This window comes from Tachypleus tridentatus, chromosome 10 (assembly GCF_004210375.1).
Source record: "Tachypleus tridentatus isolate NWPU-2018 chromosome 10, ASM421037v1, whole genome shotgun sequence".
Taxonomy (NCBI): domain Eukaryota; kingdom Metazoa; phylum Arthropoda; class Merostomata; order Xiphosura; family Limulidae; genus Tachypleus; species Tachypleus tridentatus.
Genome location: NC_134834.1, coordinates 87204120 through 87231833, shown reverse-complemented (window position 1 = coordinate 87231833; position 27714 = coordinate 87204120). Strand labels below are relative to the sequence as shown.

Below are 27714 nucleotides of genomic sequence, written 5' to 3'. Positions count from 1 at the left end.
CTAAATTAGGGACGGCTAGCACAGATAGCCCTCATGTAGTTTTGCGCGAAATTCAAAAACAAACAAATAATTCTGAATAATGTTTGTTTCAAAATCCAACACTGGGTTTCATTATGTTTATAATTCCAAGAAGTTATGATTGAAGGTAAAGAGCAATACATAACAATTTGTCAACAATACTGTTTTGCTATATTCAGTACTAACGAGACCTTTCTCCTTGTGTCAGAACTCATTGGTTCAGCTAGAATATAATAAATATAGCAGGAGTTTTAATATCGAATATTGGAAACCAGTAGGTTAAACAATTGTTATTAAAATATTTTAGTAGTTAATACACTATTAATATTATGAAATTCTATGGACAACAGCTTTTAAAGCGTAAATTAGGTAAAGTTGATGTTTGTTGATCTGTCCACCACGACTGTCGAAAACCATTTGCTAGCGTTGTAAATCTGCAGACACACCACTATACCAATGGGAGGCTAAATTTGTTTAAATATGTGATATATTGTTAATAATGGGCTTTTAAAAACCTTAAGTTATTATATCATATATTTGAAAATTTGAGGCATTTTGTCTTTCATGAATCAGCTTACTAACCCACTATAACTCTACGATTCTTGCTCTTTTTTCTTTTTTTTCACATACCGAAACTCGAGCTGTCAGTTTCCTGTGGATGTGTGCCAAGTCTGCAGTTCAGTTAAGGACGTCTGTGTAATTTCATGAAACATTAGTTTTCAGGTTGTTGAATATTACTTTTTCAATTTTGTGGTGTTTTATACTTCTTTTTAACGATAAGTTATTATTAATTGCTTACTTTTACTAATATTTCATTATTTTTCCTCACCATTCGATTTTGTTGGTGTTCTATTGAATTTCTAGATCAACGTATTATATTCATATTATTTACCATACTATAATTTTATGCGGGAACTGCTAAAAAGATTTAAAATTAAAAGCAGCACTTTTACCAATATGGTCTTACTGTAACATCTTACTGTTAGTAGTTTTGTTAATATTAGTATTTCTAAAATTGGCTAGTGTATAATCAGTGATGTCGAGAAAACCCACTTGTAGAGAAATATATATGCAAAAACGGCTCGTTTGGGTTGAGAAAATATTTTTTACATAGAAGAGCGAACAACGGTCATGAAGAAGGTCGAAACGTTGTTCGCTCTTCTATGTAAAAAAGATTTTCTCAACCCAAACGAGCCGTTTTTGCATATATATATGGCTAGTGTATAGTCCGTCAAAAACGACGGGACAAATACGGCCACTCCACCCCATAGTATACCCTAATCTCGTATTTCATAATTAACTGAAATCACTTTTGTGAAATCAAGCTTCACTTATAAAGAGGCAGAAAAGTGCAGTTGCGGCCATCAAACGTTGGTAAATCCCTTTGCTAGTCGATAAAAATTAAGATCATTAATGATATAAATTCATGGCGTATTCAGTGAATAATTATTATTAAAAATCAGTTGAGTGTACTAAAACTTGAAAGTATAAAATGAAATGAACAGACGACAAAAACTGGAAAATATTTGTTTATTTCTTAATTTATTCTCAGTTAATTAAAGAGTTGTGTTTTTTATTAAAAGCGTTGGTGATAAAACAGAAAAGAGTTTAATTCAGAAACGATTGAAGTTTAAAAGTGAATCGATATTTTTACTTTCATGATAAATTTTATGCATGCTTGACTAGTGACAGTGACCCCACAGTGTCATCACTTTAGGTTTATTATACCAATACTCACTAGACACACAAGGTTTCACGACATCCTTGCTATTAAGTACAAGATGTCAATAAAGACATTCAAAGAAAAGGTCCTTAATAGCTTAATTTTATAAAGAATACTATTGAGACTCAATTGTAGGGATGAAATTGTAAGTAGATCACTGGAACTGAATGCTATGTTAATTTAATATATAAAAAAAGACAGATTGGGAATTAGGTAACGTTTTTTGAAATTGTCAGTTTACATTTATATGGGTAAGGGCTGGCTTATTTGCAAAGACTGTTAACCATAAGGGCAACTTCAGACTAAGACTAGACAATGGAGAAAATCAAAATGATGAAGAAAAATAGATGTAATGATGATTACAGAGTATAAGCAAGATAGTTTTAATGATGGGCTAAACTGTTGTTATTGTAATACCAGAAGGATAACAAATAAAATGGATGACATTTCAAGATGCTGAACAGAACAGAGAATTTTGATATAATGGGAATAACTGAAACCTGACTAAATGTAGATGATTACAATGACAGGAATTACATGGTCATGGGTTGTGCTATTTATTTCTCATTCAAAGTGGTTTTAAAAATTGTCCTAGCAGTTTATCAGCTTGTTATTCTTAAGTTGGTAGTGGGAAAAGTTGTCATAAAATGTTTGTAAAGTCATTTCACAGAATTTAAAACTTTTCTGTAGCCAGTATAAGTTAACTAGAGGAAAATCTTACCTCGTTAATCTTTTGAAGAAGTTAATGCTTATGTAAATGAGGATATAGGTGTAGGTTTGGTATGTTTGGATTTTAAGAAATAATTTGACAGCATGCTATATAAAAAGATTGTTAAAACAGTTATTGCTGTAGGTGTGTGGTATAGGTTTGCACATTGGTTATTGGAATTGAATTGAATCATGGGAATAATTTTGATTTGAAACATTTAACCACAATTGGAAGTTCTGGGATAAAAGCAATTGGTGATGTTCAGAAAAACATTTCCATTTTGCCTCCACTTAGGATATGGAGGTTGAATGATGGCATGAAAAAGTTTGAGGGCCACCTGATGGGTGAGCCTTAACAGAAAGGGAACCAGCAGTGGTCAGCATAAAACCAGAGGCTAGTGTATGACTTGTGTTCCATTAGAGATGCAGAGAATCTATAAATCAGATACCTCTTTTGGTAATGGAAGAAAGCAGGAGGTTGTTATAAAGTTCAATCAAACTGGATTATTCTCATTAGTGGGGTACCTCAGAGCTTTAGGACCTTAGCTCTTTTTAATCTAAATTGTTGACATAGATAATAGAATGGTGAATAAATTACTTACATTTGCTGATGAAATTAAGACCTGTATGTTTGCTGTGAGGATGCTGCTGTTTTACAAAATAACTTGGATTATTTGGTTAGTTTGACAAATAAAATGGTAGATGACTTCCAGTTGTAATAAATGAAAGATAATGCATGTTGGACATAACAATTTGATCTATGAGTATAATTTTGATGGACATGATCTTTACAGTCTTATGGGAGTAAAATATTTTGATGTTCTTGGTGATCAGATTCGTATAAGCCATCCAGTCAATGTGCTATTGCTAAAGGCTGGGCAAATAGGATTTTAGATTGTATCTTCAGAAGTAGTGAATACAAGCCATGAAGAGACTAATGTCATTACATAGTTCACTGGTTAAGCCACATTTGGAATACTGTGCTTAGTCTTGAGCTTATTGCCTCAGGAAGGATTTTGAATTGTTGGAAAGGGTTACTAGGATGAAACTTTGGATGGAAAGTTTGTCATATGAGGATAGGTTAAGAAAATCTGACATTCAGGGTTGTTCAGGAAAGTGATTGTATTGATTTGTGACTTTTTTGTACTTAATGGTGAGAACAGTAGGAGTAGGGGAAAATGTTTTGCAGTGTAGGAGTCATCTTTAGTTAAGACAGTTTTGTTTTTTAACAGAGTTGTTGCTCTTTAGAAAAGATTGACTTTAGATGTAGTGGTTGAAATAAATTTAGGTTAGTTATAAGGGAAACTTTATAAATATTTAGAGCTGGTTTTTCATTGTTTTATTTTAAAGTTTAAGTTCGTTGATGCATAAATGTACCAACAAGTCACTTGTTTCTTCTTAAGTATTTTCTTTAGCTTTTACAAGAAGTCATATCCATTCTTAGATAAGAAAACTAAAACCTGTACATATTATTTCAATTGAGGCCTAAATGGTGGTCTTTTTTAGAGCAGCATTCTCAATCCATGAGCTTCTATGTTTAATTAACAAGTATTTAGTGAGCAAAGTGATTTTTGCACTAAAGATCTTATTGGATTGTGACTGGCCATTAATGTTTTCAAGTTGGTTCTTAACTAAAAAATGTTAATACTAAACATTTTTACATAAAGAAACAAAATGTAAAAATACAGAAATGATAATGAATTTCCACTCTAATACTTGAATTTCTTTTTAACGTGTAGACAAAGCAGCAAAATGAAACATAATAGTGCTGTTGGAATCATCCTGTTTATTCTGTTTATGAATGGTAAGTTGTTGGTTTAGTAATTTTTTTATTATCAACATAATGTACTTAGAATACGCTTGTTCATTATTTGTTAAGCATGCTGGCAATAGTAATGTTAAAAGCCTTTCTAGGACACGGTATTGTATTTACATACATGTTGTTAATGCTGGCTTTAATCAACCATTGATATAAAAATATAGAAAAGTAACAATAAGACACTAAAAATGAGATAGATTTTTATGTCATTAGATTACAAGTTTGTAAAATATTAAAACAGCTTATCTGTTTGGTAAATGTACATCATTTTTGCATTTTTTGTTATAGATAATATTTCTTAATATTGTTTGTTTTTCATTGCAACATTTTGATGGCAAATAAATCATCCATCTTGTTTAATATTAAGAAATAAAACAGTAATGCTTATACAAACTATTATAATATTGTGTGAACAACTAAATACCTAAAGGTCACAAATCCAGTGGCTGCCAAGGTTTTCATTTGCCAGTGCAGTCTGCATCACTCACTCATTTATTTAATAATTCTCAGTGTAACCATTGTGTGAGCTTTATTGTTATTGTTTACTTGATATTTGAACCTCTCCCATAATTTCTGACAAAACAACTAAGTTTGACATGCAGCCTCTTGACCCCTAGAAAACATAAATGAAAATTCTTTTAAAATCTTGAGGAACTACAACAATAAAGCTTTTTGTGGGTTGTCAAATTTGGCTGAAGTGATTTACTTAAAACTGGTATTAAAACAAGATACATAATCTAATTTCAAAGTGGAATCCTGCCATGTAAAGGTCAAATGGGTTTTGAGAGTTCTTAGGACTGGATTTACAAATATACAAGAAAATGTACATGTAATTGTTCATTTAATATTGCCATCTACCCACGTTTGAATCTTGGAAATTTTCATATTGAAATTTTTCCAAATTAGGGGATAAGCAGAGTTTTGAAAGCATGCAGGATTGACTGCACTGATTTTAGTAAAAAGTGGTATGCAGACAAGTAATGGACTGTTTAAGAAGTGGCTATCTTTAGATTTTGTAATTTTTCATATTGTGGATTATCAAGGGATTTTGGGGGGTACTCAGATGGCTATCAAGATTTTTGAAAAGAATGTGTAGCTAGTCATTCAAGAGAGCATGCAAAAATTTTTTTGTAGTTGTTCCACATGAAATAACGTAGTAGAGTTAAATCTATCACATTAGTAATTTGAGAATGATTGTTTGACCATTCCTTACTGAGATGTGATACTTATGAATTATTAACTTTGCTATAAAAAAGTAATACTATGGCTTGGAACTAACTTTTTTGGCCACTGACTTTACTTTTCAGCTTACTTGAACAAAATGCCAGCTGCTTTGGCAGAAAATACAATAACAAAAAATGTAGGAGTTTCATGCCATTAATGTATGTAATACATTTCTAAGAAACATGTTTTGTTTGTTTTTTTCATATTTTTAATGCTCTCAAGTTTAACTATAGTGGTCTGTTATAATAATTAAATTATTATGAAATTTAATTTCCTAATATGAAATTAAAGAAAAATAATAATAAAGCTGAAATACTGCCTTGAAGGGCTTTTCATATATCAAGCTGAAAGGTAAACACACAAGAAAAGATAAAACAAAGGTAATTAACAAACGTGAAATGAAACGGGAGTTATCTTGTTGTTTGTGGTGATTGGTAGATAATATTTCCTGTATGTAATACCAAAATGCTAGCAAACAACTGTTGAATCTTTATTGTCCTTTTCTGACTGTTTCTTTCATTGGGGATTGTTTTCAGATAAGTGTATTGTTCTTGTTCATTTTCAATCTTTTTGTGTTTCTATACTATTTTTTCACTTATAAATTCAAGTTATTGAATTGAAAACTTCACTCGTTTCTAGATTTCTTTGTGGGTTTTAGAGTTTACATTGTCTCTTAATAAAAGTCTTTGTGAAATTAAAGAAAGGTGAAAAATAGGATTTCAACCATACCATTTGTGGTATCCAGTGCTGATAAGACCTTTTTCAAATAGTAGACTGGTTTGGATATGGCAAATGTGGTATTGGCTGAGGTAATCTTTATATTAATAATTTATTTGACGGCAACTGTTTAAAGGTGAACTGGGTTGAATTTGTGGAATTTAAATATTATTTATGTCATAACATACTTTGGAAAATTTGCCCCTGGGACCTTCTCCAAGTGGTTATCTTGCAGGGGTATGGAGCTCCATATCATGTGTGGTATCTCTTCACTTTACAATTGATTTTTGTGTAATAGTATTTGTTATGGTATTGGTTCTTCTAAACTGGCCACAGTTATGGTAAACTAGTATTATGTAGTTTTCTTATTATTGAAACACACACACACACACACACACACACAGTGCAGAACGTGTGAAAAAACTGATATTCTCATAAAAATTTTGTTTAGTTTGCCTAATAAACTACATTATACCATTCCAGAACCAGACACTGGGTTCATAATTATTGGAATTTAGCCAGCAAAAAATGTACTTCTGGCAATTTAGCGCTGTCTCCATCATTATCTGCTTGGTCATCATGGCAAACAGTAAACTGTCCAGTGATTTAAAAAAGCAAATTATTGTAAAATACAAGTCGTGTGTGTGTCTTTCCAGTATTGCCACACAACTTAATGTGCCAAAATCTACTGTTCAAACCATAATTACCAAGTTTAAGCTTACAGGATCATCTGCTAATCTCTCTCGTTCCGGACACCCACCAAAATTCCAGAGAGAACCAAGAGGAAGGTTTTCAGAGAAGTTAGTAGGAACCCTCGTTTAACACGTAATGACATACAGAAACTGGGGTTGAAGTAAGCACCTCTACAGTTACGAACATGTTACGTAACTGGGTTCAAAGCATGCCATCTTCGTAGAACTCCATATTTAAAGCCTGTTCATTTAGAAGCACGATTGAGGTATGCAAGAAAACATGTAGATAAACCTTTTACCTATTGTAAGAGTATTCTTTAGTCAGATGAGACTAAAATCGAACTTTATGGCCACAATGATGTTCTCTATATTTTCCGTAAGAAGGGTAAACAAAATCTTCCAAAGAACACCGTCCCTACAGTTAAACACGGAGGTGGCTCGATCATGCTATGGGGTTCCTTCATCTCTTGTGGTGTAGGCAGCCTTCACCGCATCAATGGAATCATGAAAAAAGAAGAGTACATTGATATATTAGGCACTTTTATCAAGAATGATGCTCGCGACTTGCAGCTTGAGCGTCGTTGGATCTTCCAGCACGACAATGACCCTATACACACATCGAAATATTTGCAATCCTGGTTGCAGAGGAACCATATAAGCATTCTGGAGTGGCCATCGCAGTCACCCGATCTTAACCCAATTGAAAACGTTTGGCATGAGTTGAAGACCAGGGTTAATCAGCGTCATCCAAAAAACTTGCAAGAGTTGGAGGCCTTCTGTAAAGAAGAATGGAAGAAAATACCAGTCAAGTACTGTCAAACAATCATGGAGGGCCATGAGGAGAGATTGCACCAAGTAATTCACCTGAAAGGCTACACAACTGACCATTAAAGTAGATGCACAAACACTTTCTGCCCCTCTTGTGTTTGGTTATTTGTTTATAAACAGTTTATTTGTCATTCAATTTACATAAAAAATTATGTAGATGTGTGTCAGTATAATATTTATAATATACTTCTATTAGCCTACTCGTGATACTTTTTAAGTTATGAGCAAACAACCACTCACGACACAGGATATATATAAAACATAAAATTCACCTCATCTGTGATATTACATGTAATATGATGCTTATGTTTTTGTCATTTTTATCATTGAATAGTTTCTTCTGTTGTTAAAAATATTTCAGTGAGATAAAATGTTTTCTTTCCTTGAATAGTTTCATTTTATTATAGTTATTTAATGGAAAATTATCATCTTTGGTACTTTGTGTATTTCCTTTAGCTTAAAGTAACCATTTTTAATGAAGTATTAGTTTAGCACTCACCATGAAGAGTTAAGGTACATTTAATAAATAACAGAATATTGTTCTATAGATAATGTTTGGAGAACTAATAGATTAAAATATTAAATTCTGTATTTTCGATGGGAAATGGAGCTATTATATAATCTCAGATTGTATTCTGTAATAATTCCTGACTCTTTTATAAATATTACAGGTTTTTAAGTTTTAACAAGTTGATTTTACAGAATTTTAATATATTTAAAAGAATTGTTAGATCTCTCAGAAGATACTTCTTACTACTGTTGTATTATGTTTTTAAAATAGGAATATGCTAATTTTGTGTATAATGGTGATGATTTTCTAGGACTAATGTGTGATCGTTTTGAAGGAGAAAACCGAATCCCAGGTAAGCCTGGTTCTACTGCTTTATAAGATCTCTTTTTACACTTTAAACATTGTCTAAAGTAATGTAAAAAAACAATATTTAAACTGAAAACATTTGGCTGTTTACATCAAATTAAAATGATGTTTTTACTAAATGCTGTTTTTGGTTTTAGAGCCACTTAGTAGTTTTGTTTTGTTTGTTTATTGTTCCATTTTTAATAGGTAAATTATTCTCAGTAAAGAGTACATGAATGTAATTGTTTTGTGCAGTTTTAAGTTAATATCATGTTTAGTATACATCATAAAAAACCAAACAAACAGTGAAAAATTGGTTGGAGCTGTATGAATAATAGAATTCATACCAATCAGTTCATTCTCTCTAAAATGTGTAACCTGGAGCTATGGCTAGCAAAAGCAGTCCAAACAAAAACAGTGATAAAATGTATAGTACGGAGTTTTCCTAACTTTTACTCTAATTTGCATGACATTTTCTACAAGTAGCTTCAAGGCACAGTGCATTAGTATTTTATGTAACAATTTTGAAAACTATGAATGATCCAGAGAAAAGGTCAGAGCAGTAAGTGGCCTCCACTTTAAAACATACTCTTGTCAAACAGGAAAAAGCAGTATTAGAAAGACAAATCAGAACAAAAATATAGATATGCACAACTTGAAACAAGGGGCAAAGGCTGAGAAACTGAGTGTGTATCAGAAGAAATGTTTTCCACTAAAAGAAAGAAATAAGGTAAGTTTAAACTAGAGAAAAATTTCAAGTATGGAAAATGTATGGAAGATAGCATTATATCTTATGATTACAGAAATTAACATCATTACTCAAATATAAATAAACAGTGAATAAATGCCTACAGTTAGAACAGTGCATTGATTTTGTGTTTCCTTAAAGGAGAAGATTCTTTAAGTTTATCTGAAAATGAGGAATTAACAATCACTGAGCCTGCAGGGTAAAAAAGTATAAATAGCAAATGAACATTGTCTGAAAATTTCAGAAATGAAGGACTACATAAAGAACCAGATCTAATAAATCCTGGAAGAAAACATCAATACTTATAAGTGATAGGAACAGAACAGGGTTGCAGTACAAAGATCAAATGCTCATGTTGCTCATTTTAAAAAAAAAAAAAAAAAAAAAGTTAATTATTAGAGTTGTACTGATCAAAAAGTTTGCAGGTCAAACATTTGCATTAGAAGTCTATATGGCTTAGACAACTAATTTGTTAAGACATTTTATTCATTCTAAAATCTTAAAGATCAAAAGGTGTTAAACAGCTCCTTTCTTTCTTGAAGTACAGCTATGAAGTTTTGAGAGTGAGAAATGATGATCCTTCCACAAGTAGTGTTTTGAGATAGGTGAGTCTTCAAAAGATGTTCGAGAGAGAGAGAGAGAAAGCCCATTAATATGTGAATAAACTGAAAATGCTATGAAGAGGGATGAAGAAGCTATAGATTGCAGTTAACTGTGTGATCAGAAAAGTGTGTCCAGTATAAATTGCTATTTTTGGTGAACAACTAAAATTAGTATGTAAAGACACCACTGATTTTCTTGTGTCAAGACATTGCAATTATGCTAAGTTGTAATGGGTTTTCCAGCGAGCACAGAAAATAACAAAATGTGTATAAGCACTGAGCATTGAATCATCTTCAGGCCACATAAAAAATATTCTTAATGATCTAAATGAAAAGTTTGGTTTTAAAGTGAGCTGAGAGGTCAAAATCAGTGTTATCAATCATATCACTTTTACACCGTTTAAACAACATGGATCAACATCATTTATTTTATCCTTTTAGTTACAGATACAGCTTATGATGCTTGTACAGTGACCTTTTTAACAAGCACTGTTAACATTATCAATCACATCCTTTTTTATTACAGACACAGCTTCTGATGCTTTTTACAGTGAGAATACTTAACAACATTTTGAATTTTTTGTTCAAGAAGGCTTGCATCACAATGTGTATGGACATAAACCATGTCACTGTATTCTTATTTGGTTAACTGATTTGTCTTAGATATATTGTATGTTATACTTAGTTTTGCCCTTTAATATATTTTTTTATTTATTCTACTGCTCAGCTAATTTTGTGTTTTATGACCAATTCCTGGCAACTTTATTAAGATCATTGAACGTGTGGTTTACATTGCACAATTACAGTTTAAAGGAATTATTTTTAACTTGGTAGCTGTTTTTTAATGTAATTAATTTATTTGATATAATGTTGCTAAATAAGATTTAATTTAGGTATATTTTTCAACTTATACACACATCTCAGCTTTACTGATTTTAAAAATTTGTTTGAAATGGAATATGTTTTATATTGTAGAAACATGCTCACAAGATGAAACTAAAGAGATTAACTTCTGTAAGGAAAAATATGAAAAACTAGCAAAAGAACTTGCTCCAAGAAAAGAAGATTTGAATGTTTCAGAAAGAAAGAAGTTCTGCTCGTAAGCATTGCTGTTCACTTTGTAAAAAATTTGACTTCGTACAACAAAATTAAATATAGTTATTAATAGTATATTAACATTTTCAGTTAGTTTTTAACAATCATATTGAGTGAAAAATATTAAATTATATATAAAACAGTTAAAAGAGCACTTCTAGGACCAGGTTACAATCATTCTGTTTAAAGTTGAAATCTGAATATAAAGATATACAGACATAGGATTGATTCAAAACAGATACATCAAACAAGTAGTACAAAGATAATGAAAAAAAACTAAGCAAAATGAGGTAGTATTTCAATGATTTGTGTATTTTAAAAAGTGTTGCACATGCACACAGAGAGAGAAAGGAAATTATTTATTTGCTGTATGGGAATTTATCACTTAACTACTAGTTTTTTTAGAGATGCACAATAACAAATCCAATTTTTTACTATATGGTAATGATAAACAGGTATTTAGTTGCATCAAGCCATGATAAATCATAAGTTTTGATTACCTTTCTAGCTATGGGCTTGATATTTAGAGTTACCATACTGTAATTTTTAACAATTTTTGAATCTTTAAAAAATTCCAATAGGATACCTTAACAATAGCTCTTATTCACTGCTGCCCTCTATATATATACATTTTATTTCCTCCCTAGCCTTGGTACTTGATGTATCACACATGCTTAACATTGTAGAATTATATTGTGGCATGCAAATAATCATGAAAAAACCCTCCGACAATAGAAGCATACTCCTGTTGTAGCTGGCTCCTTCTATACTGTAGAATTCATTCTCCACTTCTCAGTTTGGCACAGCAGAGTGTAAACATTTCAAAGTATTGCTCATGTTTGCTTAGTATTTTGCACTACCAGTTTAATTTGTTAAATAACTTTCTGACTTGTTTCTAGTTTTTGTTAATTTTTATTTCTTTCTGCAGTGAAACTCAATACTCTGGGTTGATATTTCATTGTCCACCCTCAGTTGAATTTTAATTCACAACTAGACCCAGCATGGCTAGGTGATTAAACCCCTCGACTCATAATCTGAGAGTCGCAGGTTTGAATTCCATCACACCAAACAGCCATGGGGGCATTATAATGTGATGGTAAATCCCACTAATTTTTGGTAAAAGAGTAGGCCAATAGTTGTTAGGGGAGGTGATGGCTAGCTGCCTTCCCTCCAGTCTTACACTGCTAAATTAGGGATGGCTAGCGCAGATAGCCCTCATGTAGCTTTGCACAAACTTCAGAAACAAATAAACAAACAATCCTAACAACTACTATTGATGTTAATACTGCCACTGCACTTCAATCTGCAATTTATTAGGCTATAGGCTTCACACATTCTGTTGAGGAATTATTAGATTTTAGGATATTATAAGTTGGGTTGTATTATGCAGCTTACTTTGTCTCTTGATCAGAGACCAGGTTTTCCTTTTTTCTGAGAAACCTGTATAGGACAATGTCAATTTGGATAGCCTGTCTCGTTCTGCATCCTTTTCCATGCAGTCCCAAGTTCTTATTGTGGAAGATTCAAGACTCTTTTTACTTCTTTTCTGTCATTTTTATATTGGAAAAATATTTTTCTAATGTACTTTCACTCCAGTGTACTATAGGGACTTTGTCACAACTTGTTTTGTTACAGTTTTGTCATAATCTGCAGATTTAGCACTTTTTCTGTTTCTTTGTATACTCAATATTCAACTTATCTATTTATTGGTGCTCTATTAATGTGTTTTTTGGTGTTTAACTTTCATTTTATGTTTTTTTTCTCTGTGCTTCTCTGAAGATTCAATTCAAACTTATTTTCTGCTCTTTGTTTGATTTGATTCAGCAAGTTCTCTAATATCATAAAATAGGTCTACTGGTTAGAGTGTGTGAACTGTGAACCTGAAGTATAATACTTTGCATCTCATTGCCACAAAAATGTGTTCTGTACATTGGAACTGTAGATCATATTCCACTCTTTTGTCAACCAAGAATAGCCCAACAGTTGGAAATGGATGTTGTTTACTAGTTGTCTTCCTTTTAGTTTATCAAGTTAAAATTAGGAAAGGTTATGTACAGATAATCATAATGTAGTTTGTGTGTGATAATTCTAAATGAACAGACAATTAAAAAAGTAATTACAAAACTTGTATTGATTTGTAACATTTAAAAGTACTTGGAAACCTACATATAAAACTATACCAGTAATATAAATGAACATGTGTACATGTCTTTGGTAATTACCAAAACTTTGAAATAACTTAATACTGAATAAAATAGTAAACAATGTATTACTCTATGTGAAGTACTTATTTGTATTTTATCTTCGTCAGTGCTTTAGCAAAATTTAGAAATTGCTTGCAAGTAAAGAGAGCAGAAGAGACACTGTCATGCTTATCTGAAGATGGTATCATGAAAGGGACCCAGAAGGAAATGGAGAATTTCAATGTGAAATGTTCCTCTGTAAAACTTTCAGTTTCACGGTTTCTCTGCTTGTTACAGTTGTGATAACTTTATTTTCTGATAAATCATGAAATTGATGCTGTTGAAAATTGTGTTGAACAATTTTTAAATGAAAAATTTTCCAATAACTTTATGTTGCTTTTTCATGAAATGAAAATCATGCTTTCCTTTTGTTCATTTGTTCTTTTTAGGTACTTAAATGATACTTTATCATAACAGCATCTAATGGAAAGTGCAATTTACATTTCAGTGTTCAATTGCATTTGCACTTTACTATGTCATGTTTTAATGTCAAAGTTTGTAAGTTAACCATTATTTCCAGAACCTATGTGTGTCAACAGAAACTTGAAAAGCATCATCTGAAACGTTTTAAGTAATTTATTTACTCGCAGCAAAAATAGTTGGCTAGTGATGGAATTTTTTTTTTTCTAGTTCTTTTGTTAAAGATGTCAGTGTAGTTCTTGGTATGTTTGAGGTAGTTTTAAAACACTTCATTAGATAGGAAAAGGTAATGAACACAAATTTAATTATACTTTGAATCTCTAAAGACATTTAATCTGAGATGCCTTTAAATTGCAAGTGAAAAGCAATATATGTGTATGATATATAAAGATTTTAGTTATAAATAACAAAACATAACATTTTAATTTTTGCAAAAGTGACTTTTGAAACTTATTGAATTACTATATCTGAGTTTTATACCAGAACTAATAATTGTTACTAATTTAGAATACTTCATAATTTGCACATTCCTAGCTTCATGGCAAAATCTGTTTATTGTACAACATTTTAAGTATGGTAAGATTTCCATCATGAATTGGTTATTAAGGAAACATCGAGTTATTGAGTAGATAATTGATAAGAATATAGTCCTTAGTCCATGATATAGGTATCTTTTTATTTCTAGTGTTTTCTTTTGGTAAATGAAGTGCAGTACTTTATTGTGGTTTTGAATAAAATAAAACATGTCATATTAAACACACTCATTAGTATGCATAATGCTGTGACTATATCTGGTAATTTTTTATTATATAACAAATAAAGATAATGAGTTAGAAGATACAGAGAAATCCAAAATTATTTTTCCTACTTAAAATTTAACAATTAAATAACTAAAGAAATACAACCCTGCTGAACCCACACATTTCATACTGTCATTTTTTATTTTCTAACTCTAGTGAGTAGTGTTAGTGTGTAAAATGGTAATCAGGCAAGAAAAGACTTGGTGTAATAGATTGGTCATGGTGGTCCAATTCAGTGGCCTCTGCATTCACCAGACATCCCTCTAATAGACTTCTTTCTTTGGGGGTATGTTAAAGACATTGTGTCACACACCTATAACAAACATTACAGAGCCAAAAGACAGGATGATGGATGCCATCACCACTAACTGATTATGTTGTAGTGAACATGGACTGAAATCAAATATTGGTTAGCTACTCATGGTGTACACATTGAAATTTACTTACATGACAATAAAAACTGTTTCACTTGGGCTACAGGATGTCGAAAACTGCATGGTTGTACTTTAGTTATTTGGTTATTACATTTTAAAGTAGGAAAAATGAAAAATTTTGGACCAATCTGTATATGAAAAACTTTAAATATGTTTATGTTCTTGTTAGTTTGAATTTAATGTCAGTTTTTTGGTTTTTTTTGTTTATACAATAGGCAATGCATTGAATGCATGATTGTTTATGATAAAGAAAAATGTTTTAATTTGTATTTTTTCTTGCTGTGATTCAGAGGTGCACTGAACTGTAGCTTAAAGCACATGATGTCTAAGACATTGCGTTTTTAGTAATTTTATAGAAATCGAGATTTTGTTTTATACAAACATGTATATTCTTTATTTTGTGGTGAAACTGTTGTTTTAATTCTGTTTTTTTCCTTTACCTTTATAATTTAAGTAGAAATAAGAATTTGCTAGTTTCACTAGTCAACCAATCAGATCTTGACTGAATCTCTTTTATTAGTTAAGACATTTTATTTCTTTATCATTAACTTTTGTTTTAGGTAGCAAATAAAACTGATCAGTTTTTGGTTAGACAGTCAATTAGATCTTAAGCTGTTATATAGTTGTAAAATATAAAGTTTTAGTTAGTTGGCCAATTAAATCATGACTAGGTTATTATGTGAAGAAAAATTTTCCCTATCTTGTCTTTATTGTTTGGCCTAAGGGTCAGGGTGCTTGACTGGTATTGGGTCAGTCCCCTACTGGTGCAGCAGTAAGTATACTGATTTACAATGCTAAAATCAGAGATTTGATTCTTCTCAGTGGTCTTGCCAAATAGTCTGATGTGACTTTGCTATAAGAAAACATGCACACATATTGGGTTATGGGATCAAAACTCTGAAGTGAACATTCTCTCCTTCAAGTATGGAGACATAATCATTCCCACTGTTCACTGGTAAAGGAGTAGCCTGAAGGTTAGCAATGGCTCCTGCTGACCACTTGCCTTTTCTCCAGTTAACAGTTCATGAAGTATGATAACACACAGTGTTAATAACTGTGTCATAAAACAAGCAAAACTATTTGTAGTTAAAAATTAAATGTAAGAAATATGAAAACCTGGATGATTAAGCAACTAGGTCTTACAGGCTTTTTGTATTTTTTGTATGCAACTTACCATTTTATTATATTGAAAAAATAAACTATTTTATGAATAGAGAAATTCTCAATACCCAAGACCATAATGGCAGAAAATGAACCAAAAAAAAAGTGTGTGTGTATCTTGGTAAGTTTGGGTTTAGTAGGTAAATTCAGTTGTATTGTATAATAACTGAAACTGAAAAATTTGAATTTGAAAGACTTGCAAAAGTGCGACATAGATGAAAAATTTCCAGAAATATGAATTTGTAAAATTGAAGTTTCTGTTGGGTAATACAGAACATGCTTCTCTGATATAGTTTTTCATTATTTTGTGACAAACTATTGCCTAGCTCCTGAAACTAAATTACAAATTTTCTAGAAATATTAAGCTTACAACTAGACTTCCAGTATGGTGTTTTAAATGTGTGTATATTTTTTATAAAAAATAACTATTTACATAATATTTTAATATAGCTGAAATTTACAAGTTTGATAGTTACAAAATTAGAATTGATATTTTTTATGTAATAAGCATCAAATTAAATATTCACTTCAACAAGTAATAAATGTTTTTTGTTTTAATTCAATCAGCTATTTGTATGAATAAATTTCTGTAGAAGATAATTTACCATTCTGTACATACTGGTTGCATCATTCCAGCTTCCTAAATCAGTTCTAAAGTATACGAGGTTTATATTTCATTATTGTTTTTGTCTAAGTTTGTGTAGTGAAGAATTCTGTGTATTTACTGTATCTTTTCAAGATGTATTAATGTTTTTTATATATATTATCAATGTATCAGGTCAGTTAAACTGCAGGGAGAACCATATTTTTGTTGTATTTATGTGTATTCTGCATAATGTATTAGTTATAAATTACTTATCACAGTCACTGAACTAGTGTATTCAAATTATGGTGTTCCAAATAACGTACTTGCTATTTAAGACATTCTCATGACTTTTGTATTTATCTATATGAACCTATATCTACTATTATGCATGACCAGTGAGATTTTTTTTTAAAAATCTTTCAATAAAAAATGTCATTTATATCTGATGTGTAATTTCGAGATTATTACAAACAATAATGTTGGAGAAATGAACCGCTATTATTTGTTTATATACAAGTACGATAGTAATTAAGATTTGGAAATTGTTTTAACAAATGTTGTCATTCCTTTCTTAGTGGCGGCACAACGGTAGGTCAGACGGCCTATAACGCCAAAAACCAAGTTTCGATACACATGGTGAGCACAACAGTTATCCCATCGCTTAATTTTGTACTTAAACACAAAACCCACTTTCCTGTGACTCGAGAGTCAGCGCGAAGTAAAATCACGGTAGAATTTGATGTCTGATCGCAGCGGAAGACGTAACGCAAATAGAATTATAAGCAGCTTTGGGCTAAACTAAAGTTATATCTTGCGTAAGATTGGTGTGGTTTTTGCAAAATGGGTATACTATGTATAAAATAGCTTTATTAAATTATTCGTTTCAGTACAGTACTATATGTGAATAGCTGGTTAATTATGTTGTGCAAAAGTTACCTAGACGATTAATGTGAAACTTGAAAAACACTGAAATGGAATTGTGATTAAATACACGTTGTGTATATACACACACGCTTCTTTTAAATACAACTTTTCACTGGTGAACAAATATTGTATTGCTCAGAAGAGAACTAGATGTGAGAACAGTGATTAAAAAATGTTACCAGGAATTACTGAATATGGCGGTAAGAATCTGGATAAGCCCAATTGGAACTTTAGAAATTATATTACCATCACTACTGTGTTTACTCCTAGGTATTATTATTAAAACACTTATTTAAATAAATCGAGACCAAAGACATTGGAAATTCAATGCCCTTCACTTCGAAAATACACGAATCAATAGTACATTTAATAAGAGGTTTAAAACAGTATGCGATACAGAAACAATCACAACAAAAAGACTGGATGCTCTTAAAACCGAAATCAGAACATGACTCTGTGTAAAAGGTAGAGAAAGGCTAAAAAACAAAGTATTCAAATAGTCTTTTTTTTTTTTTTTAGAACGAGCCCTTGCAGGAAACTTGAATTCATAGATTCAGTACAGGTAATCAAAGTTCATTTAAATGAGTTATATAACCAATAAATGAAAGCATAAAAATCTAAATAAATAGACGAATAATTTTTTTCAGGATACTTCGACAATAACAACAAACAGAAATCTCACACAACGTCACTAGCAGATAGTGACAGTAACACGCGCAGAAAATTCAGTAGTAAAGTTAATCACTATTCAAATCTTTAATCCCAAAAACCAGTCAATAGCAATAAATAAAACAAAATAACACAAAATTGTTGTCATCACACACAAACAAAAAAAACAATAGCACAGCTGACCCACTCACAACACGGGAGTGTTGGGAAGCACTAAATAACATGAAATATATTAATACTAGAAATACAAGACCTTGTAACACCAAAATGACATTTAATTTGACACTCAACAATTTGTTTTACAATTTCTTCAGGAGCGTTCAATAAGACCCTAACTAGCAGTCCAAAGCTTAGTTAACGCTTCTAGAAAAGCTATAAAACAAGACGTTGAGTTTCTAATTAAATTTTTAAAAACGTTTTTGTGTAATAAGGTCGTTTATTTCAGGTATTAATATGTCTCTTATAACCAGTATGCACCAAAGTAATTAAAACATGAAAAATAAAATACCTGGCACCGAGAATTGTCAGTAGAGCAAAGAGTTTCCATAAAAGCTTTACGTGATGCTGGTTGGACAATTTGTATATTACTGCAGACTTGAAATGTTCTCCAAACCTTGTTAAGTACATGTTAGGTCATGAGACCAAGGTAGGTAAAGTTGAAAACAGGAAAAGAAAAAGCAGAACATCTAAACTCCATGGTACTGGTGTTAAGTACATTCGTTTATGCAGCTTTCGGGTCAGAAGGAAGACTGCCACTGATCTCAAGCGTGAGATAAACGATCAAGTTTCGATAGTGTCTTATTTTACAGTATCAAGAAGACTCAACGAAAATGGAATATTTGGTCGTGAGCCTTTACTTAGATCTCCAAATATTGCCAAGAGACTGAAGTTTGCTAAAAAGTACAAAAACCGGACTGTTGATGTTTGGAAATAGGTGTTGTGGACGGATAAGTCCAAGGTTGAAATATTTGGTTCGAAGCATAGGTTGCACGTTGGCGGAAGAAATGTGAAAGATACCTTAGTGCATAGCACCTGTCAGGAAGCATGGAGGAGACAGTGTAGTGGTTTTGAGAGAGTTTTCCTGCTGAGGCAACAAGAAATATATGCAAGATAGATGGAATAATGGACCAGTGCAAGTACCATCAGATACTGATCCATCACGAGATACTCAGTGGTCTAAGTATTATTAGTGAACGATTCTACTGCCAAGAAGATAATGACCTCAAAAATTTATCCAGCCTGTGCAGAAGGTTCTTACATAAGAAAAAACTTGTTGAAGTTATTTGCATGATGCAATATCCCCCAAAGAACCCTAATCTCAACCCAGTTGAGCAGATCTGAGATTTGATTGATCTGAAACTTAAAATACTAAAAGTTTTATGGGAGTGTATTAGAGACATTTGGAGTAAAATATCAAAGGGTACTTTGATTAAATATGTTGCAACAATGCCTAAAAGACTGCAGTTATTAAAGCAATAGGGGACGCACAAAATATTACTTGTTTACTGCACTCGATCACTTCCACTGAGTTTCTGTTGTGCTAAATATGAAGATTAATGAAATGTTAAAGTTTCACCAATAATTTATCTTTCATTGTTCTTTGAATGTAGCCTTAAATCTAATTTTTGTCTGTCCTAACTATTTATTGCACAGTATTGTATATAACATAACACTCATAGTACGCATAATTGTGATAAACTTATAGATAACCTACAGACATTCTAGATAGCTGGAAGGATATTTCTTTATCCTTCCAGCTATCTGGAGTGTCTACACAGATCTTTCCCTGTCCTGTAAATGCATCCAAAAAATAAACAAGAAATTATACAGTTTTATTTGGTCAGTAAAACTAGAATTTATTAAAATAGAAACAACCAGCCTTCCTTCTGAAAAACGAGGATTAGTGTTATCTGGCCTAAACAATTATGACAGTAGTCTAGACCCATCAAATGTACAATTAAAGTCAAACCATACAAGTATTTACTTTATGTTCTACCTTCTGGGGCATAACAGTAAGTATATGAATTCTACCACAGAATGCAACTACGATCGCAATTTATCTAAAATTTCATTTACAAAATGTTCTGTCAGTGTTAAAAACTATTGATAAAATCAACAAGTAATCAACTTAGGAAATACACCAGATAACATAGAAAGAAGTAAGATCTAAAATAAAACCTATTACCCCAAACGTAAGTTGGAACCAAAGTCTGATATAGAATCAATTCGGGATATTTTGAAGGGTGTAGAAGCGAATGGTCTCGCCTGTAAAACAGCATTGTCAGAGCAAGACTCAGTTGCCCCTGTATAGAAACTGTTCCTCATGCCATGTATGACATCAGCTGCATTATGGAGAACATTCTTTATATTCAGTATGTTTAGAACAGTAGCGTTACGTCATCCTGTTCCTATTATTTTGTTTTTCTTTTTACTTACTAGAGAAGTTTAAGGTACAGATCTGAGCATCCAAATGTATGGAAATTTTTCATCGTACGAGGGAAGACTCCAATGAAATCCTAAAGAAAACAGAAGAGCTGTCTGTATACATCTGAGGGCTGAGCAACATCGACTTGACCAAGGTGAGTTCTTCAAGAAGTGGTCATCGAAGAATTCCTACACCTTCTAAACCATCGGTGATGCTCTAGATCTAAAGATGTAATACATACGACACCCTTAGATATGTGTACATCGTCCAAGAAACACAAGTGGTCAAATGGGCGAGAAGAACTGCGGTAAACCAGGACCACTATTGGGGTATACAAGACTGACACAGTATTTTCTGTGTTGCGAGTAATTAAGAACTCGAAGTCTGTGTCATTTGAACAAGGACCAAAAATAATCAATCACTCAATTTATGTGTCTGTGTTAAATTATTTTTTATTTACATATTTTCAGTTTGATACTCGTTACCAAGGGAATGTGAGAACAGGAATAATAACCTAGGTAAGTTCAAATTTCTAAATGTAGATAACGGAGTGGCGCATCTGAAAATTCTCGCTAACTGGTAAGAAACAAACTTTGAGACTCACGAGGCCGAGTTTCTTAACTAATTCCAAGTTGCCCTGTGGCCCCGCATGGCCAGATAGTTAAGGCACTCGACTTGTAATCTGAGGGTCTCGATTTTGATTCCCTATCACACTAAACATGCTCGTCCTTTCAGCCGTGTGGGCGTTATAATGTGACGGTGAATCTCACTATTCGTTGGTAAAAGAGTAGCCCAAGAGTTGACGGCGGGTGGTGATGACTAGTTGCCTTCCCTCTAGTCTTACACTGCTAAATTAGAGACCGCTAGCGCAGATAGTCCTCCTGTACCTTTGCGCGACATTCAAAACAAACCAAGTTGTCAAATACTATGTCTTCAAGTGTTCACTTTTAGAAGTGCATTGTGTGCCGACACCAGCGGGGCTAAGTAGCTAACGCTTCTATCTCGACTTTTTTTCCCTTTGGAAAAAAACAACAACAACATCTTAATGTAGATATATAAAAAAGTAATTATTCAAGTAATATAAGTTTTCTATTTCCTCTGGGGAAGCAAACGGACAACACAGATTGTCTTGACTGTTATATTAATGTGTTTTGTTTTCCTTTCAGGAAATGACATATCTGAGAAGCCCAAATATCAGCCCCCTCCCATAATTTACTGAAAGATCTTCTGCGTTAACTTAGTCGAAATAGGATCAAGACGTTTAATAACGTAACTCACTCCAATTCGGTTTAAAACTAAGGAAATGTTGCGGGATTACTATTCTAGCAGACTAATGTTTACAATTTAGTGTACTTCACATTATGCTCTGTTTAAAACTAAGGAAATGTTGCGGGGTTACTATTCTAGCAGACTAATGTTTACAGTTTGGATTACTATTCTAGCAGACTAATGTTTACAGTTTGGATTACTATTCTAGCAGACTAATGTTTACAATTTGGATTACTATTCTAGCAGACTAATGTTTACAGTTTGGATTACTATTCTAGCAGACTAATGTTTACAATTTGGATTACTATTCTAGCAGACTAATGTTTACAATTTGGATTACTATTCTAGCAGACTAATGTTTACAATTTAGTGTATTTCACATTATGCTCTACCCCTACTAACTGTCTTTCCTCTAGTCTGTCAATTTAAAGTTAACTACTGCTACGCGCAGATAGTTTTGTTTTGCATAATTCTGCGCAAAATGTCTGAACTTAAGTAGACTTTTATTTGTTTAAAAACACCGTAGATTTGCGGATTAGACCAACGATCGAAAGTAGTATCATATTGAGATGTATGTAAAGTGTTTAGATTTAACAGTTGCATGTGGAGTGAAAATTACTTGAAGTTTTCACAATTTAATCTATAAGACATACTGTTTACACATAAACGAACCTGTATAGCCGCTTCCATGCCTCAGATTAGAAATGCGTGCTTTTTGGATGTGAAAATGATCATTCTTTTGTAAGATACTTGCACGAGAGTGAAGTTTTTATTCTTTCTATCTTTACGCTTAAAAATATTCAGGTAATTTTTTAAAAAATTGTAAAGAATACAATATCATGTGGTAATGTGAAGTGTAAGCCTTTCTTGCACAATGTTAATACTTAAAATAATTTAAGTATATGTGTCTAATATATATATATAGTAGTCTTATATACCTTAAACTGATTTGCTTTACTAAACCTAAGGATTTATACTTATTAGCAGTTAAAGAGGCATCTGTTTCTCTATAAACAAGTATGACATGTTACTTTTTAAAGAACTATTTTATCTCGTATCTTTTTAACACACGAAGGCTGTTCCATTTTTATAGATCTGATCATTATATGACAATTCATAGGTTACAATTACGTTTTCGTTACTAGCGCAACACAACTTGTCCGTGAAACTAATTGAAGTTGTCAGGTAAAGTATTAAGTAACTTAGTTCATCTCGAACTTATAAAAATAGTTGAAATGCTTTAAAAACTTTTCTTTACTTAATCATTAATAACGCATTGCTGACCGGATTATTTTGACGTCTTTTATCTTTGCTGTTTGTAGCCAGGAAATTCAAAGGTTTTTAATAAGTTATTATAGTAAATAATATAGTAAATCTTATAAATCATTGAAATTAAATTGTGATTGTATTTATATATATATTTAAAGATCAAGAATTTACTAAACTGTGAATGTTTATTTTATCATGCTTCTTGGGAAAAGGTGATTCATCAAATTGTTGTCCTGGGTTTTAGTGGATAACGGATAACGTAATCAGGCCATCAATCTTATTTTCTCGAATGGATGCCAAAGTCGCTTGGAGGGGTGGCCTGTTTCACCCACTTACACCGCTTAACAGTAGTGTGTTGTCCTTCAGTTAGTCAGTAGACATAAAAATGACGTCACATATGGAACCTTAACATTGCAAAAACATTGAAATTTGTTCTGTCTTGACATCAGTAAAACGTGCGCATAGCATAAATTACGTGAAGAGCGCTTAAAAAGCAAAAAAAAAAAAATATTTGTTGATTTCAATGTTAGTTTTATTTGCTCTTGAAACAGAAGACTTTCAGAGAGTCTACTGAAGTATATCTAGTTTACTAATTAAATGAAAGAGTGACCATCGTTTTCACTGTTAAATAAATATACCGGTCACTGCCTCATGAAAGACCGATGATAAACAACTTTCTGTTAGTATATTTGTTGAGCAAACGTGTGTTTGGGCGTTATGCAGTTCCGTTTTAAGACAACTCAAACTGTTCAAAACCCGCTGTTCTATTACTATTAGGAAACTTAAATCGTCCACACCGACTGTCCCCCGTTGGAACAACAATAAGTCGTCGGATTTATAACGCTAAAATCAGGAATTCGATTCTCCTCTGTAGACTCAACAGATAGCCCGAAGTGACTTTGCTATAAGAAACATACCACATCGACTGCATTCTACTATCGTGACATAATCTTGCCAATTCGGTAATAAACGTTCAATAAGAAGCGTACTTTAAAATTTTACTGTATTTAGCTAACTAAACAAATAACGTATCTAAGTGAGGTGATACAAGTCAATTAATAGTTAAGTTATTAATAGTTTGTTTGTGTTATGTGATAAACATTGGGTGTTTATCATTCATTATAAACTATTTTCTATACTTGTCAAAGCAAACATTTTAGGATCTTCCTCGGTGTGTGACAAGTGTTACTAATGTGAACATGAATTAATTTTATCCAGGATATGTAAGAAGTGTCATTGCGTTATCTTATACTGATATGAAAGTGTGTGAATGTTATCCCATGTGTCTGAGATGAATGTCACTAATGTGAACATGCGTTTTTGATCAATATGTCCTAATCTCTTGGTCAATTATTAGTTGAATGGGTTTTATGTTTTTAGAACGTTTGAAAATTACAGTATCTACGCATATCTGTTGTACGCATTTTCTTCTAGAAATATTGTAATGGTTTTGGTTTAAAGCTAGATTTCAGGATATAATTATCAGAGCTGAAAAACGTACTCCATTAGTTTATTATGTTTAGGATCTAAATGGTGGATCAGTACATATTCATCACGGGGTATTATTTGCACTAAGTTCTGAATTACAGCCTTGACTAGTGGTTTTGCAAAATAACTGTTTGCCAACTATTTAGTCAGTGTAACTTGTAACTACAAACCACATTTCAAAACTGTAACAGAAACATCAAGTCTAAATTATGAGAGGCTGTTACTGAGATGCCCTGAATGTCACGTTTAGCAACAAATTTTCTACCACACTTAAAATAAAAGGTATAAACGTTACTGTCAAAAGGTTAATACAAAATTTAATCAGATAAAAACTTTAAATTTTCAAACGATTTTAAAAACTTTTTTTCTTTTTTGTTTCTTGCAGTTAAACAGAAAGCTACACCATGTGCTGTGCTCACCGCAGATATTTAAACCTGATTTTGAGCATTTTAAATTTTTATACTTGTTACTGAGTCACTGGGGAAAAGATATATATATATATATATAGATATTTACAAAAACTGAGATATTTGGCGCTTAAAATAAACAAAAGCTGAAACGGTTTGTTTCGAGGTAAATGATAAAACGTTTGACCGACAGAGCAATTTCAAAAGTTAATTTAATAAATTAGTGTTCTAAGAGTAAATTAATCTGTCTGAAACACTATAATTAAAAGTAGTTATGATGGAACACTGAAAAACGTTGTATGTGTGTTTGTCTGTATAACCTCTTTAATTCTCGTTCTTAAATGATTAATACAGTAACTGTTGAGTGTAAGAAAATAATAGAGGAATAACTAATACATATCATCATTAGAGTATAAATTATTATACCCAGAGGATGTTAGTAGAAAAATCTATATAAATAATTTGGCTTATGTTGAATTTCGTGCAAAGATACACGAGGCCTATCTGCGCTAGCCGTCACTATTTTAGCAGTGTAAGACAAGAGGGAAGGTAAGACAGTCATCATCGTCAAATCTTGGGTACCATTTTATTAACGGACAGTGGAATTGACTGACACATTATAACGCTCCCCTAGCTGAAAGAGCGAGTTTGTTTCGTGGGATGGGAATTCGAACCTGCGACCCTAAGATTGCACGTCGAGAGACATAACCACCTCTCCCTGTCAGGCCTTGTCTATCCCAAACTATTCTAGAACATTTCACGATCAAACGCTACAAATTCTACATCGTTAGACAGGCCTTTGTCCGAAGAGTCCGGATTGCATGCTGATTTTTTCCATGCAGAATCACCTTGCTTGTTTTTTACTAAGCCAAAGTTTTTAATGCAATGATCATGCTACACGGTGACACAATGTCGTTATTAACATGTAACGACTGGCTTCGATTTGAACTTTATTATTTTATTTGCAAAGCATTTAATCTAAACAACACTTAACCCGCGTGCACTTTTCTAAAAATAAACATTACCCTAAGTACAATTGCTTTTCCACAGTTGGACAGCGGTAAGTCTTCGGATTTACAACACTAAAATCAGGGGTTCGATTATCCTCGGTGGACACTGCATATAGCATAATGTGGCTTTGCTATGATAAAACACAACTGCTAAGGGATTTCTCGACTTACTTAGGTGTGAAATATGCAAGGTATGTGTGTGTTTTCTTATAGCAAAGCCACATCGGGCTATCTGCTGAGCCCACAGAGGGGAATCGAACCCCTGATTTTAGCGTTGTAAATCCGAAGACATACCGCTGTATTAGCGGGAGGCGAAATATGCAGGGGCAGTTCATTCAAAACCATAGATACATGCTAATCACTTTATGAACACAAAGTAAGACATTTCTGCAAATTCAGCTAAGTTTACCTTCATTACAGCTTTACATATACCTTACTTTGCAATAATGTAATCTCGATTCCTATCCTAGACTGCTATAAACACCTTTTAACCGTGTATTTTTTTTCTTTAGTACGGGTGTTATTCGTTTTTGTAACTTTATTTGTTCCAACTCGTAAAACTGTCATATACAAAACGCTCATGTCTGTCTCATATTCTGTACACTATTATAAATATTACATTTTCTTGTTTACTTTGCCTGCGTTTCTTTGACCGCTTAACTTTTTTCTAATAGACCAGGATTTATCAGTCTAATACATAATGCCTACAAGAAAACGTAGTTGAAATGTCATGCGCGAAAGAGATAGAATTTAAAAAAATCAACCGAAAAGAAGGTATGAAGACTTTTGCAGTAGTTTTTATACCTCGGCTAGTAAGAAAAAAATAAAAAAAATTAGCAGGAAACAGATCATATAGGTCATTGCTAAACTATAAAGAAAAATTAATTATTTCACTTTTTAATTTATTTTTTTCTAAATATCATAATATTTCTACTTTACGCTATCTTACATTACATGTCAGACTTCGTATGTATTGTTCTTTCTGTTTGATATGTCTTTCAGTAATCTAGCTTAACTGAAACCTTAAGAATTTCATAACAGTAAGTAACTTTATCACTCAACTTGTTGACCTCGGACCAGTGGGCCACGTGTGCAGTTGACCTTGGTTCCGTTTTAAATTTTATTTGTAGGTTTTCATGCTGCTACTGTAAGATGCAGGTGCAAATACATGTGGGCCTTTACGTTCATTACGTTGTTCTGTTCATAAAGTCACGTTGTTGTTTTCAAATTGTTCAATTCATTACTCTTCCAATCTCTGTCCTGTTCAAGTGATTTCTTATAAGTTTGTAACTTCTCTGACCAATTATTTTAGCTGAAACAAAAAATGGCTAGCATACTATCATAGAATTAATATTCGATGACCGAAGAAGGTCGAAACGTTGTTCGCTCTTCTATGTAAGATATTTTCTCAACCCAAACGAGCCGTTTTGCAATTATAAATTTCTCAACAAGTGGGTTTCTCGACATCACTGAGAATTAATATTTGTTTCTTAGTTTTTGCTTATCATAATTAACGTAAAAAAAACACAGAACAAAAAATAAAAATAAAACTCTTCGCTATAATATAGTTTATTTAAAA

General features: G+C 32.2%; 1 protein-coding gene across 2 annotated transcripts; it reads left to right on the top strand.

The window, feature by feature from the left end:
• Positions 1–622: 622 nt before the first annotated feature.
• LOC143229807 (uncharacterized) lies at positions 623–17115 on the top strand. 2 transcript variants are annotated; one of them, XR_013016080.1, is made up of 6 exons: positions 623–741; positions 4189–4253; positions 8551–8592; positions 9188–9315; positions 10911–11034; positions 13342–17115. XR_013016080.1 is itself a non-coding variant. In XM_076462598.1 (5 exons), exons 2-5 carry the CDS (start codon positions 4202–4204, stop codon positions 13514–13516), a joined length of 393 nt encoding a protein of 130 aa, XP_076318713.1. In that variant the 5' UTR covers positions 623–741; positions 4189–4201; the 3' UTR covers positions 13517–17115. The 2 variants fall into 2 exon arrangements, 1 of the variants encoding a protein (XP_076318713.1); XM_076462598.1 differs by lacking the exon at positions 9188–9315.
• The last annotated feature ends 10599 nt before the right edge of the window (positions 17116–27714 follow it).

Excerpts from the sequence above, each read along its gene's own strand:
- LOC143229807 (XM_076462598.1), top strand. The coding sequence starts at position 4,202 with ATGAAACATAATAGTGCTGTTGGAATCATCCTGTTTATTCTGTTTATG. Across the intron at positions 4,254-8,550 it reads GTTTATTCTGTTTATGAATG|GACTAATGTGTGATCGTTTT; the intron begins GTAAGTTGTTGG and ends ATGATTTTCTAG. Across the intron at positions 11,035-13,341 it reads GAAAGAAAGAAGTTCTGCTC|TGCTTTAGCAAAATTTAGAA; the intron begins GTAAGCATTGCT and ends TATCTTCGTCAG.